Raw genomic sequence first — 14,640 nt, forward strand, 5'->3', positions numbered from 1 at the left:
GCAATTGCACTCTTCATGATATTCTGCACAATCTCAATATCTTTGAAGGTGGTTCTGAAAGTCTAGCTCTGCAAAAATATACTGTACGTCGTCTGAATTGAAAGAGAGAACGACTTCCGAGACAACTGAATTACGTTGCAGCTTTGCGCAGACATTAGTAGATACTAACGTACATGTAGAAATCTGGCAAGCTAGGAAGTTCGAAGAAGAGATAGCATGCAAGACAAGACAGACGGTGTGTTGAGATTCAACACTCAAGAGAAGAAAACAAACTTTCGCGCTAAGGATGCACTTTAAGCGGAGTTTCAATACGCGTCGCGTCGCGACTTTCTGTTTGACACAACGACTTGGGCTTGGAACGTCTCATCTCGCCCTACGTCAAGAAAGGATGTCGTGTGACGATGAGCCCTCACTTAGAGCTCACTTACGTGAACTCCTCCTTGAATACGCATATACTCACTTGACGGTCGACTATATGGAATATTCCCGCTCACTCGTATCAGGCGTGAGTGGGTTCTTTGTGCTTCTGCGACAAGCGTCGACGACTTGCGATTTGCGCGTCATAGATTTCAGATAAGATCCTGAAGCCGATACCAACTCATGAACCCGGACAGCTCGTCCTCCCGACTGATCCCTTCGACGACCTCAAGAAAAAATTCAAATTTGATAATTTAACCGCTTACGATGAGGTCTTGGAACCTAACCCCGAGACAATGCAGCTACTGAAACGGATATACTCTGCGCCAAAAGGAAGGCCAAGAACTCAAACCGTCTGGGAAGAAGAGGATGATTGTAAGCTGCTGTTCTGAGGTGAATACAGCATACTTACACTTTTCCAGTCGAATATGAAACCATGCCTCATCGTCCGATGACACCCATATTGTCACGCTCTTCGAGAAATAAGACGCCGTCTCTTGGGAAGAGGGTACGGAAGAAATCACTAGCAACCTTCGTTTCCTCCCACGGAGTACTAGGGATTACGAATGAAGACGTCCCCGAGGAAAAACCGATTAAGATTGAAGACTGTCTGTAAGTCGTCTACCCCTCACTCTCCACTAATATTTGTCTCAAATGCCGCAGGGATACAAAATTAGTCGTAGATCCTTCTATTGTATCGGATTTAGACAAATGCATACAAGGCAACCCTTTTCTCTGTCGTACCGCCCCGAGGATTCCGTCGCATGCAACGGAGTTCCTTCGATCTGTGTCTCCTGTCTATCAAGAGAAATTTAAACCTATGTCCCCGCCTGTATTTCCCCGTGTACAGCGCTCGAGGCCATTCAAAGTGAAATCCAAAGATAGTATTCTAGGCCAAATCAATCTAGCACCTGTAGAAGTAGACGACGACGAACCAGATATCGCAAATGCAAACATGAGTATTATAGATGGGTGGAGTACGTTAAATCCTGTTGGATGTATTGTTTTGCTCATGCCTTGTAGCTACTATCCCAACTAGTACTTCTACTCCCTCACTTTCATCCGGAGCAAGTGACGTGGATGAGTTGGAGGAAGAAGCGGATTTCTGGAAACCATCGTCGGAAGGTGGCTCGGGTGATAAAGCAATATTGCATGAAGCAAAGATGGGTTCGTATCTGCCATCTCCAAAGCTAAAGTACTTTCTGAGGTCTATTATAGAAGAACCAATCTTCCCTCGTGCGAAAAGACCTCGAGCTGGTGCGATGAGCAAAGCGGACGGCAAACAGAAAATAAGGTGTGTATTGCATTCTGATGCTCGGGCTTCCTGTATTTAGTACAAAACTCGCAGCCTTTCAACATTCATCTCGTCACGTCTTCCCCACAAATCCGTGTCACGAGGCTACACTTGTTCGGATTCTGACGACGCGGCGCGTACACTATCGGGACCTCCTTCGGCCGCTGGAATATCTGAATCCATGCTTGGACAGCCCCCTTCCGAGTCTGACGTCCCTTCAGCATCACCTGGTCATTCTGCAGGAGATTCCCTTGATAGGGAGATTAGGAAAATGTTAAAGGCCCATGGTGGCTATGCGAAGAATCAGTCTTACCAAGATATCATCCTGAACGAAAGGTTGGATGATAAGGAAAGCATGTTCATGAACGGTACGAGCCGCGGTTCTAACCTCGTGTATATCCCTCAAGCCCCATTATTATAGTTCCAAAACTTTCGCCGCCGAATGAGTATTTACGGAAGAGCCGAGGAAAAGGAGTTACAAAACCCGGCTCGAAATCAGAAGGTACTACGAACAAGCCGAATTTCGTTTTGCCCATCACTCCCAAGAAAGTCTCAGGGCTTAAGTCTCTAAATTTAGAGCTCAGTTGGCGGTAGGATTTTAATCTTGATTTATGCCTTATATTAACAATCTCATAGACCATTCTCGTACGGAGCAAAGATACCGACACACACTGACCTGCTCGGTGTAGAGTCACTCCTCTCTATAGATGATAACCTTCGGGATGAGCAGAATGCCCCGATTACTTCCGACTCTGTTGAGAAAATCCTGGCAGGCTTAAGCATCTCTGCTAACTTCGAGGACCAGGCACAATCTATAAACACTATCGACCGTACTAACGAACACTTCCTGAAAGATATAATTTCCGACATCGACTTAAACAGCATTTACCCAAGATTCGACCCAAATAGGGACTTTGACGATGACAATACTTACCTACTCTCTCGCTCTGATCGACGTGCTCTCGCAATGCACCAACTAAATCAACATTACACTACTGCTAACGAAATACTGCCCTTCGACGATTCTCAATCTAATGAAACTTTGGACTGCTCTTCGGCAATCACCCCAGAATTTGATGCTCAATTTCAAGGAACGCAGAACATCGCTGAGACCAGCGCATATACTCACATTTCGCAGCCTAATGTGGACGGATTGTCTGCTCGTGAACGCGACAATAACTACGACGACGACGATTACCACTACGCTTGTGATGAACAAGATAATTCTCACCTCAAGAAGAGACGCCGACTAAGTAACGCGGAACTAGATGCTCTTTGCGCTATGGAGACGATGTCTCAGTCCTGCTCGCTCACTGTCGATCCTAAAGACCTCACACTTCTACCAACGGACAACTTCTCTTACACACTCGAGCACAATACTGATTTCCTGTCTGTAATACCTGTTCAAAACTCTCAATGCACTCTGGCATCTTCTGAATCGCTATCACTTTCATTGAGCGAGGACAACTTGCCGCAGAAATCGCTTACCCTGAAGGTCGCTGACGACCCTATGGCAATTACGGAGGAAACTCATGGAGCGTACGGCGAGCGCAGGGTAGCTCTTGGTATCCATAGAGAAGCTGTTAACGACGACGAATTCCGGGCTCTTAAGGACCAGCAAGAGGACGTCTCTGTACTGGACTATGAACTTCAACAGCACCAACGACTGTACCCAAGCGAATGTCCGCCTGTAGAACGAGGTTTTACTCCCGAAGTTCAGCCTGCACGGCCTACCGTTGACCAACAAGACGTCTCACGGACTGGAAGGACTGGAGTGCATAGCAACGGCAATAGCATACGCCTAAAGAACTTGGAAGGGCCTCAACACGCATCCTTTTCAGCCTCCCCTTATCATTCACTTTCCACATTTCTTCACGCTCGAGGAAGGAAAAATATTTCCACTTCTCACAAATCTGCATTAGTGCCTGAAGACCCTGAGCCGAGTTGCGACGTTCGTGACACCGAGAGCGGCCATGCGGAAAATGAGTCTTACCGAGTCTATTATTCTGCTCCTCCGGAGCTACTCTCTGATACTCGGGCATTCACCATACCAGACACTTGGGAGCCACCGACGATAGAGCATGCATATTTGGTCTCCGTTGATCTTCTACAGCAACAAGCTTTAGTACGGGCACTAGAATCTCATTGTGCGATCCAACTCAAAGAACGTGATACTGTCTCTCCTCCGTTCATTCCGACTTCTGTTCCGATAAGTCCTCAGCCATTTTCTGCAGAAATTTCCTTGATAGTGGGACCAGATGCAGGAGTCGTGTTCTTCCCTCTTTCGGCAATTCCTTCGCAAAATGCTTACAAGACTTTACTTGATGCACTGGCATTTCATTCTTGGCGATTTTCTCACATCTTGCTCGTGCTAATGGCGTTCCCTCGGTCTCGGCTTATGCGAGCTGCGAGTCTAGATGAAGAGGACAGAGATGGACCTAGTTCTTATAGTCCACCCGTTTTAAAGGCCGCTCGTCGTATACGGCGTGATCTCGGACTTCGTGAGGGTACTGGAGAGAAGCATACAGGGTGTACTGTTGAACTAGCATTTGCGGATAACGTTGAACACGCTGCGAAGCTTGTTAGAGCATTTGGTGACACAGCACTCCGTGACAGTGTTGTAGACTATACACAGTACATCGGTGAGGAGGAACAAGAGGTAAGCACTCACCACCTAGACTTCTGCGAGCTGACAAAGTGCAATCTTTTATTAGGGTGAACGCGATCTAGCCGAACTGGAGGGGATGAATACGTACTGCGCAGCTGTTATCCTACGCTGCTGCACACTTGAAGAGTTTCTTGAGATGCACCCCAAGCACCGTACGGAAGGCCTCGTGGACTTGATCGGGAAGGAAAGAATCGTAAGCGTACTTGGTTGTTGGCTCGTGTTAAATTCTTAAACACAATTCATTCGCTTTAGGAACGAGTAAATGCTATTTTGAACAGAAGAATACAGGTAATGGACCTGGACCTTCCGTCGTCTTCGGAATTTTCTTCGCTGAATTAATGGATGTGACGCTGATGTCCTTCAACACTATGTACACTCCTAGCATGTATGGCGTTGTAACCGAATAAATCATCAGGATCGTTTGCGTAAGATACTCTATGATGAAAGAGAAAACTTTTAGTAAGTTTTACGAGAGGAAGCATCGTGAATAAATTTCATTTATTGTCCTCGCAACTTCTCTCAGGTCTGTTACATTCAAGCAAGCAATATCTACTCATACCAACTAGGTCGCAGCATTTCGCGGCGTAGGCCTCACTGGACAGATCCGAATCCAGCAGGGCAATTCTGGAAAGCGATGCTTGCAGAACCGCTGCGCATATAACATATCCTAGCTGTGATACACTCGCCAGTACACGGCTGCGTATGTACAGAGCCTTTGCCTTGGAAATTGTTGAAGGTCTATTCGGAAACGTTAGACAAAGGAGTGGATTGAGCTGTAAATTCGCTCACCGTTACAAGAGAAGGATCGGCTTCCATGGCTACATTGAACAACGTCGTTGTATTCAAATGCAAACGATCGACGAGATGCAGGGAGAACGTACCTTCAGTTACACGATGCCACCAAGTTGCATTCAACGGATCATTGGGTCCCCATCCCGTTATATTCTGTCCATACGCATCGCGTGTACTGTATTCAAATGCATATGTAGGGCCGAACTCCGTTTGATCATCCAATGCACTGAAGGTGTTGACATCGCTTCGCCATCTGTTCGCAAGATTAATCGTTAATCGTACAAGCCGGCGTTCGGATTAGAACTAACGTGTATGCGTCAAGAATGTCGAACGTCTAATACCAAACTAGTCAGATCCCTTGGTCACTGATTAAAAATACAAGCTTGACTTACATTTGAGTCGACCTCATAAACGCGGAACCCCGAGTTCAGGTTTGTCAGCGGCGTAATCGAGGGAGCGATCTGCAGAGCTCATTAACACAAGACCTTTGCGAAGAAATTCGGTGAGGTGACGAACCCAAGATACAACTTGTGCATTCTCAGCAGTCATGTTCGTTCCGTTATTCGCATAGAAAATCTTTGATGGAGAAGTTCAATGGTGTTCCGATCAGCGATTAGCTTTTCATGTCCCGAATAGACGTGGCGATCTTACTGAGAGCTGATCTTCGTGAGTGTGCCCCCAGAAGATATCTGACGGAGAAACGTTGCATTAAGACGACTCTCCGCTAGTTTCCTGTAATGGCGGACGTACTTGCGATAACATGAGGAGAGAACCGATCGACGCTGTGAAAGCCGCACGTTCAATACTAAAACATACATGGCCTTCTTGCTTTATTTTGTCACTCACATTTGATAGACTAGACAAAAAGTAAGATAAGTAAATTGAATAGACCGGAATTAATGATGACTTACATAGATTCGTCGGATTCTCAAGCGCATTTGAACCGTCCCAACCGCTCAATACGTGGCCCAGAATCCAAACTGATGATGGAAGTCCGTCAAAACGTATGTCTGACAACAGAATTATCATTTAAAACTAACCTCGATCTCCTGCATCCTCGGCATCCTGCAACTCATCCGTAAGGAACCGCAACATGCCTGATACATCTGGCGTTGTGAGATTGATGAAGTTGAACCAGTTGTCACTGTCGTTAAATCAGGAACCTCAGCTCTTCCGCAAGCAACCAAGGAAAGGTAAGGAAAAATGCGTACCGATACCAGAAATCCGTGTTTAGTGTTATAACCCGGAGTCCATCCGTCCGGCGTACCATATATGCTCCATAATGCGCGCGTGCAAGTGCTGCGGACGATTCGGGAATCCAGTTCTCAAATTCCCAGAGGCCAGCGACGTGATCGTAGTTCCTGAAGTGTCTGCGTAAGTCGCTGCCGTTAAGGAAATTACAGAGAATATGTTTCACGTGCCAGCTGAATTGCTGAGCAAGCTCTCCACCAAGCGAATGCGGGGCATCTTGAGCCCTGAAGTATGCATTAATTGACAAGACTGGGTCATAGATAGAGCTGTAGGACTTCTCCATTATGAGTATCATGATTTCCTAAAGAGGCGTATACAGGCCCGGATCCGAGCATACGTTTGAACAGATCGTATATAACGGTCTACAAAATGCAGAAAAAGTAAAGTCTGTCTCGAACAGTGTCAGGATTCCTTCAGAGCAGAGAGTGTAACGTACCTCGGTATATTCGACATAGGCTCTTGAGAGTTCATTGGCCGGGTCATGCGAGACAAGGTCACCCGTATAAATAGTGTACGCGAAGCCTGTATCTTGTGTCCCTGCCAGAACAGGGATGGATTGCAGCGCAGCAAGAGCGAGTGCATACGGTACATCACTAATAATTCCAAGCACACGTTAGCCCAGTATTCGCCACTTGTAGAAAATTGCGTACCATTGGTATGAACCGTAACGAGGGGCGGGGAAAAGTGTCTCATTTGGACTGGAGGACGCTACGTTCCCTTCTCTGCAACAGAGATTGCGTGTACAATTTGCTTCTGCACCAGTTGTGTAACCTAGATAGATAGATATTTGTAATTAAGAGATGGCTAACTATGAAGAAAAGCAACGTACGCGGGTCAATGTGAAAGTCAGATAAATGAAGGACCTTCAATCGCTTCCCACTTGGCTTCTTGGGCGCAGGAAGTGGATTTGGCTTCGGCTTCGCAAACCAACCGGTCAAATTCAGCGCAGAAGTTGGCGGTAGAGGACATAGGCCCAAGAAATTCTGGCAAATAAGTTGGCCATCATATCCTGCAACATCCGCATTCGCCAAAACCTGCACCACAACGTTTCCACGAGAAAGCGGGCCATATTCCGCTTCACAGTCCACTGGTGTAGACGCTAGACCTCTGAGCATATTACAAATCTCTAACACGATCGTTGGACCTTTTTCTGGAGCAGCCAATGCCACGAATTTAGCAATGGTCAGAATAGTCTGACATGCGGCACAAGAATCATTCAAGAAAGGCGAGTTCGGCGTTTCCGGAGAAGCGATTAACTGAATTTGTCGGAGCGCTTGCTGCAGGATGGTCGAAGAAGACGCTTGCGGCGGGAGTGGGTGCGGATCACCCGAATCGTTCTATCCGAGTCTTCAGTGTTTATGGAAGACATACAGTTGAGTAATACGTACTTGAGGGATTGTATGAGGATCCGTCAATCCAAACGGATAAGTTTCATGCTAGAAATAGTATTAGGAAGGTGCCGCTTGAAATTACATCTCGTCATTGAAGTCTAATAAAGAGAGCTCACCGTAACTGGATCGGAGATAACTGGTTGGACTTGCTCGCTCGTCTGAGTGGGGTCATTGTAGTATTGCTTGTAGACCGAGGTTGGAAAGACACCAGGAGCAGCAAAAGAGGAAGGACCGAGCGTGATCTGCTGGGCACCCGTATACAGAGCAGACAGCAAGACAACAAGATAGGTAAGCTTCTGCATTTTCTTGGCTAGTCGATTTTGGGGCGTCCACCCGCCTTCAGGCCGACAGAGAGCAAGTTTCAAGCAGCAATTCAACTTATATCATTCGGAACAGGTGACATCCCGCATGTTGAATTTACTGAGAAGACCGTTCTCGGATATCACTTGCCTAGCACGGCCGCAAAAATAGATCCACGACTGCACGTTTTGGTGATTAGAAGTCGGTTGATTTCCTTCAATTTCATTTCACTTGCTCGGAGGTAAGCAGCGGGAACGAACGTGCGCAACTGGTAATCAGTACCTACCTCGTGCTACGAGAGCCATAAGGTCAGATAATGAAAGCGGGCCGAGATTATATTTGTCGGAGCTAGAAGCGGCGTTTGTCTGTATTTGTCATCCACTGATTCCTAGGACTCAGAAATATAATATTTGTATCCCAGAACGAGGATGGGAGGATGGACGTGAGCAGCGGCGGGTGCAATAACGCTGAAAGTAGCATGTTGAGGATCCAAGAGTCTGTATAGTATGTTATATAATGTAATCGTGAGAACATTTACATATTTGAGGCTTACCACCAAACGGTGACCAAACAATAGATTTCGTTGTATCGTTATGTTACTCTCAAACTCAAAGTCATTTGAGTAACTTCATATCTCGGCGTAATTAAAGGTGTTATTGCGCTCCTCTTTCGCTACAATAACCGCAAGACGGGTTATGGGCGATATTCGCGATTCATCTCTTTGAGGTCTTCGTAAGGACTTATAATCAAGCGACAATGCAGGAGCAAGAAATAAACTCCCAAGAGCTGTTTCTGGAAGTCAGTTTGTTTCTCTGATTCACCATTCATAAGGCTAATATCCATGTTTCCAGCTAAAAGGCATATGTGTCCCTTTGCTTTCGCATTCGCGTCTCGCGGCTGGAAAAATCCCCGAGGTCTTGGAACTTCTATCCGCTCTGTCAGAACGCCTTCAGAAACTACATCACGATCAGGTTTGGCTCAAGCCTGCGCTTCTATCATATGCATTCTTCCCTCTGCAAACTATTCTCGGCCGTAATGATAGTTCTAAAGTTCCAGATCAAGTACTGGAAAAGATCTTTGAGGTATTCGAGCTCCTGTTCCGTTGGTGGTGGTGGACATGCGAGGAGAGCATCTGGGAGCAACTACTCATGCTTTGTGGATCCATCCTAGGGGGATTGGATGTCAAAGGAAAGAGGAAGGAGAGAGACGATGAGACGAAAGATGCGGTTGTCAGACTTATCTTATGTCTCTTGAAAGACCGGTCATCGGACGTAACAGACACTGGAAGCCCTGACGACATTCGAAATGTTCCTAACGCAGAAACGCGGCTGTACGATTTTCAGACACACGCGCGGACGGGTAAACTTGTACCAGTTCTTGGACAGATGTTGAACGCACTGCTCGACACTGCAATATCTCGGCATTTACCCCTCCAGTTACACTCTATTGAGGCTCTTCAAATTATAATATCGATATACGTTCCAAATAATGTCGTCCCATCCATACTTCCTGGAGTCATAAGTTCCGCAACTCGTATTGCTCTGGGAAGGACGAACAGTATGGTAAATGGCAAGGGCTGGGTCAATGGTGCCGTAGTCTCGGCAGCTCTCCGTCTTATGGATGTATCGATCGTTCGTGCTATCGGTGATGAACCGTGCATGGCCGCTGGGGTAGTCAAAGAGTTCAATGGGCTTGAAGACCTCACGGAACTCGTGAGCGGAGGTGCAATGGAAGGTTCAATATCGCAACCCAACACGTCTTCCGAAAAGCCTTATGAAACGACACGTTCAGCGTCTTGGTTGCATGCAACTTCGTCCCAATTGCTGATGGCATTGAACTCATTAACACCTTTGGTCTCTCATCCAACTCCTGCTGCACTATCAGCACTCGCGTCTATTTCCCAATCCCTTCTGTCCAAAGCCCGACTCACTCTGCCAGAGAGTCGTCCTCTCCTCCTCTCATTCCTCCTTTCACTCTCCCACTCACGCTGTCCCTCCGTTTCTGGAAATGCTATCCGTGCTCTATCCGTGCTTCTGAGTCCTTCAGAGAAAGGCAGTCATGTACTTCTCCAAACGCTATTGCAGCTTACTGCAGACAATCTTTCTGCACTTCCACTTCTCCTTCCGACTCAAGCAGATGCACGGATAATTCACGTTGCAGGTCAGATCGAGGCCGCATGTCGTCTTAGTCCTGCTGGCGCCGGTGTTGGACGACTGTTGGGACCGACTGGTCATATAGAAAAGTGGGGGTGGCGTCTACTCTCCGTGCTTGATTTTGCACCCCCTCCTGCAACAATCATCGGATCCGGAGCAATAGGCCTGCTTGAGGGCAGCTCAGATGAACGGATTGTGTTTCCTATGGCAACGTTGACTAATGTCGCGACACGCGAAACCCATGTCTCGCTGGAACGAATGCTACGTGCTCTTGGTTCTGCAGGCGGCGAAACCTGTTTGTTTGCTGTTGAATGGTTTATACGCGTCGGGACCGCCGGTCAGGGCGATGGAAGTAATGTAGCTGCTTTTTGGTGTGCATCTAGAATACTAGAAGGCATAGTTGGCATCTCATTGGACGAAGACGACGAGGCTGTCCCCAACTCTACGCAAAGGGTACTGCAACACCGTAGAGTCGAGAAGTTCGCTCGTTGGCTGACGAAAATTGTCTCTGAACTGTGGGACAAAGACGAGGAAGAACCAGAGCCCGGAAACGAGCAAAAAAATGCGACGGGATTAGATGCGGACGAGGATCGACCAGTCATTGAATTTGTGAAAGGCCTTGAACCCCTTCAAACGCGGTTTGATCTCCGGTCCTCATCGAATAAATCTGCTACTCGGAGATCGCAACCCATACTCCACAAATCGTTTGCCCTTCAACTTATGGCTGTCTCTGCTTCTATCCTTCACTCACGGTTCTCTACTCTCCTCATACATGCTCTTTACCCAATCCTTCACTCCCTGGTTCAACCATCTGCATATCTTGCCGGTACAGCGCAAGCAACTCTGCAATACGCGACTCGTGCCGTCGGAAGCGCTACTCCAGGCAATTTACTGCTCTCAAATTTTGACTATGCGTTAGACTCGGTTTCGCGCCGGCTGACTCGACGTCATTTGGACATAGATGCAGCTCGTGTCCTCGTCGTCCTTATTCGCCTCATTGGGCGGGATGTCGTTCAACGCGCGAGCGATGTCGTCGAAGAGTGCTTTGACCGCTTAGACGACTTCCACGGCTATGCTATTGTTGTTGAAGGTCTTGTTGAGGCACTTCAGGAGGTTGTCAAGGTCATAGAGGGAGAAGAGCTCCCTCAGCATAATGAAGACTCGAAACCGGTTGAGCATGGGAATGTGTCAGATGCAGAGCATTTTGACAGGTTCCTCAAGTGGATCGAACATCGTAATGACCCGCCAGAGCAAGTTGAAGGAGAGGATATTGGGCCAGTCCCCAAAGGACCGCTGGGTAAAGGCAAAACGAAGGAAATGACAGCAGAAGAGGAAGAGGAAGAGAAACGATTATTGAACGAACCAAGCGCCCTCGACGAGCCTCCACCAACACCAACTCAAACACTCACCTCCCAGATCGTCTCACGTTCCATTACTCTTTTGACTCACGGTTCGTCTTCCATTCGTACTCGTATTCTTACCCTCCTGGCTAGTGCAGCGCCAGTGCTCCCTGCTTCATCGCTTCTTCCGGCTGTACATCGCGCATGGCCGTTCGTCATAAACCGTCTAAGCGAACCAGAGACATCCGTAGCCGCTGCGGCTGCTTCTTTCGTTGCTGCCCTCGCTCATGCACATGGCTCATTCATGACACAGCGCATTTGGGATGATGTTTGGCCTCTATTCCATCGGACTCTGAAACGACTCGACGCTGCAGACGAGCAAAGTGCTCTCGCGCGTCGAACTGCAAACGTCGGTGTTATTGGGACGCAGTCAGCGTATACACATTCGCATCGACTATACCGGGCAATGATCGGTTCTATGACAGCTGCTGTACGCGGTGGGATACAAGTACAGGATCAACGTGCGTGGGACGTCCTCCTTGCATTCCGTCGATTTCTGTCAAAGAGTGCGCACGAGGAACTGCAAACCGCAGCGCGAGAGTTATACATTGCATTTGGAGAGAATAACGAGGATACCGTTTGGCTCGTGCTCACTTCGACCGCAGCGACGCCTGATGTCCCGCACCTTGGGCACTTAGCTCAGACGAAATGGGATACTCAGAGTAACGTAGATATTATCTTCTTAGTATTGGAGAGCAGGTAACAAGAGAGGTATAGTATGTAAACGTCAAATTCTATGTAGCATAGAGTTGTTTCACCGCGTTTCATTTTTATTATTAATGCTGCTCTGTTGCTCGAACGTTATTACCTTACCCCTGGTATTAGTAAGCCTCGGGTCTCTGTCAATACTTGCAAGTAAGCATCAAATGCTTCCTGTTCATCACCCCAAATCTGGTCATGTCGCATGAGATATTCCTGCTCTTCAGTTCATTGCCTTTTGACCTTTCTTGGTTCTGGGCATTTATCTGAATTCTTTGAGTAACGTGTCTGTTGTATTTGATGTCCACTCGAGTATTGCTTTGCTATAGCAGGAGGTTGATTCTGTACAACACAAAGGTGAAGCAAAAGAATATAACTTGGTAGAAACTGAGACTGTTTCACAACAGTTTACTATATCTATTCAGTGGGAATGCTCTATACTAGTACAGACTACTAAAGAAGTACTAGTGTGTCTAAGCAATGTACTTTTCTCCGTTCTACTACTTTTGTCAACCGAACTACTTTTGTCAACCAAGGCTAATCTGTTTGTTTCACTGGACGAGCCATCTCCTCCTGACAGTCACCGCTGATTTGTTCAAAAAAGCTGTGAACAGCTTCTGGATCATTTTTGTCAATCTGCTTGAACTCCCCTTCCCGGGTTCTCCATTTTGCCATGTCAGTCTGTGCTTGTGTATATTGAGGTGCTCCTTCCTGGTAATTGTTCATTCTCCATGATGTAGTCCGCTTTCCGGTTGTAATGATGTTTTCGACATCTTCCCTCTTTGCTTTACGCTGTGTGCTCTTCTGTTGGTCTCGACTCGCCATATTTGCAGAAAATGTGGGGAGTTGTATTCAAGGAAAAGAGGACAGGCATAGTAACCCTCTGTTATAAAACACAACTTTGCACAAGTTCACTGTCAAGTTGCAGCGAATCTCAGTAGATAGAATATTCTAGCTACAGTCCTCACAAGAATGCATATTTATTTTGCATGGGTATGGTCCTGGAATGTCAATACAATCTGTTGTTTTGCTCTATCCTACATTGTACATGTAACCTTATTGCAAAAGGTGATACATAAGTACAGGTACTGACATTAATACTATCCCAGATATTCATGTGCATTATTGCACTATTAGTATTAGTATGCATGTGTAAAGCAGCAATCTCAATTTCAATTACAAATGCTCAAATTGACAAAGTCTTCTGGTCTGCTTTTTTTAATCAGACCTAGTATATAAGTTACATTACAATATACTTTGCATAATTGTATTGTTTACAATAATATACATTGCTTTCATTTCATTGAACAGAGACCTGAAACTTGGATTCAAGTTTGTAAAACTGCAAATGTAGATATTCATCATTAGGAGTCTAGCAGGTGGATCAATATACAAAATAACAAGATTTGTGAGGTGGCAAACAGGGACAAACTTGCATAGGGCAAAGAAGAGAACTAAACAAATGACTGTTCCATGTTCTGCCAACTATTGTCAACCAAAGATAATATGTATGTTGTACTGAACAAAACACCTTGTTATAGCAACCACTAAGAATCTGTGTAAAAAAGCTCTGAACAACTTCTGGCTCATTTTTATCAATCTACTACTTGAACTTGTCTTTCCAATTTTGTCATTTCTCCATATTAGAGCTTGCTTGCTTGTACTCATCAGACCCTTCTTTGTATTCTCTTGATCTAGTAGATGCAGCTTCTTTGCTAGCTGTAATGATTCTTTTAATGTCTTCCTTATTTGCTTTATATTGTATGTCCTACTACTAGTCTTGACTCACTATGTTTGTACAGAAAATGTGTATAGTTTCTCCTGGGTAAGATGGCAAAGCAACTGTCTGTTGTCAAGTACAACTTGTACAAGTTGAGAAAAGGCTTGAGGGATAGAAAATAGAAGTTTTACATTACAGTTCTTACAAGAATGCTTGTTAACTTTGTATAAATGTCTTCCTAGAATATTAATCTGTTGTATTATTTACTGTCTACTAGTAAAGACTTGCAAACTTCATTGTATAGAGTAGTGTATAACATTTCTGCTTGCTTGGATACTACTCCAGATATCAATTGCTGCTATTACACTACAGGGATTTTGGTACATATGTGTAAAGCAGAAATAGTATTGTTAGGAATTGTAAAATACAGTAACTAAGTTTGGAAAAGCTTAACTCAAGACTTGGGACTGAGTAGTTTATATACAAAACCCTATTGGTCACAAGTCTAGAGATTGGCTAGATCAACTAGGCTACCTTTGTTGTCCTACTTAGTAA

At 45.9% G+C, this 14,640-nt stretch overlaps 3 protein-coding genes across 3 annotated transcripts; 2 read left to right on the forward strand and 1 right to left on the reverse strand.

The window, feature by feature from the left end:
- Nucleotides 1–286: 286 nt before the first annotated feature.
- On the forward strand, nucleotides 287–4,718 carry FOMMEDRAFT_31644 (uncharacterized protein; the record flags this gene model as incomplete). Its single annotated transcript, XM_007270879.1, has 11 exons — nucleotides 287–505; nucleotides 567–792; nucleotides 840–1,029; nucleotides 1,081–1,394; nucleotides 1,441–1,584; nucleotides 1,636–1,711; nucleotides 1,766–2,079; nucleotides 2,133–2,301; nucleotides 2,348–4,370; nucleotides 4,426–4,572; nucleotides 4,632–4,718. 11 exons carry the CDS (start codon nucleotides 287–289, stop codon nucleotides 4,716–4,718), a joined length of 3,909 nt encoding a protein of 1,302 aa, XP_007270941.1.
- A 252-nt stretch (nucleotides 4,719–4,970) lies between these two features.
- FOMMEDRAFT_161417 (uncharacterized protein) lies at nucleotides 4,971–8,115 on the reverse strand (the record flags this gene model as incomplete). Its single annotated transcript, XM_007270983.1, has 18 exons — nucleotides 4,971–5,117; nucleotides 5,169–5,197; nucleotides 5,261–5,424; nucleotides 5,480–5,505; nucleotides 5,564–5,632; nucleotides 5,688–5,747; nucleotides 5,823–5,860; nucleotides 5,922–5,953; nucleotides 6,018–6,027; nucleotides 6,083–6,151; nucleotides 6,212–6,315; nucleotides 6,383–6,696; nucleotides 6,740–6,784; nucleotides 6,859–7,015; nucleotides 7,073–7,193; nucleotides 7,252–7,759; nucleotides 7,811–7,858; nucleotides 7,930–8,115. 18 exons carry the CDS (start codon nucleotides 8,113–8,115, stop codon nucleotides 4,971–4,973), a joined length of 2,127 nt encoding a protein of 708 aa, XP_007271045.1.
- Nucleotides 8,116–8,869: 754 nt separating this feature from the next.
- FOMMEDRAFT_149014 (uncharacterized protein) lies at nucleotides 8,870–12,420 on the forward strand (the record flags this gene model as incomplete). Its single annotated transcript, XM_007270984.1, has 2 exons — nucleotides 8,870–8,911; nucleotides 8,965–12,420. 2 exons carry the CDS (start codon nucleotides 8,870–8,872, stop codon nucleotides 12,367–12,369), a joined length of 3,447 nt encoding a protein of 1,148 aa, XP_007271046.1. The 3' UTR covers nucleotides 12,370–12,420.
- Nucleotides 12,421–14,640: the final 2,220 nt, after the last annotated feature.

Source organism: Fomitiporia mediterranea (genome assembly GCF_000271605.1).
Source record: "Fomitiporia mediterranea MF3/22 unplaced genomic scaffold FOMMEscaffold_15, whole genome shotgun sequence".
Taxonomy (NCBI): Eukaryota; Fungi; Basidiomycota; class Agaricomycetes; order Hymenochaetales; family Hymenochaetaceae; genus Fomitiporia; species Fomitiporia mediterranea.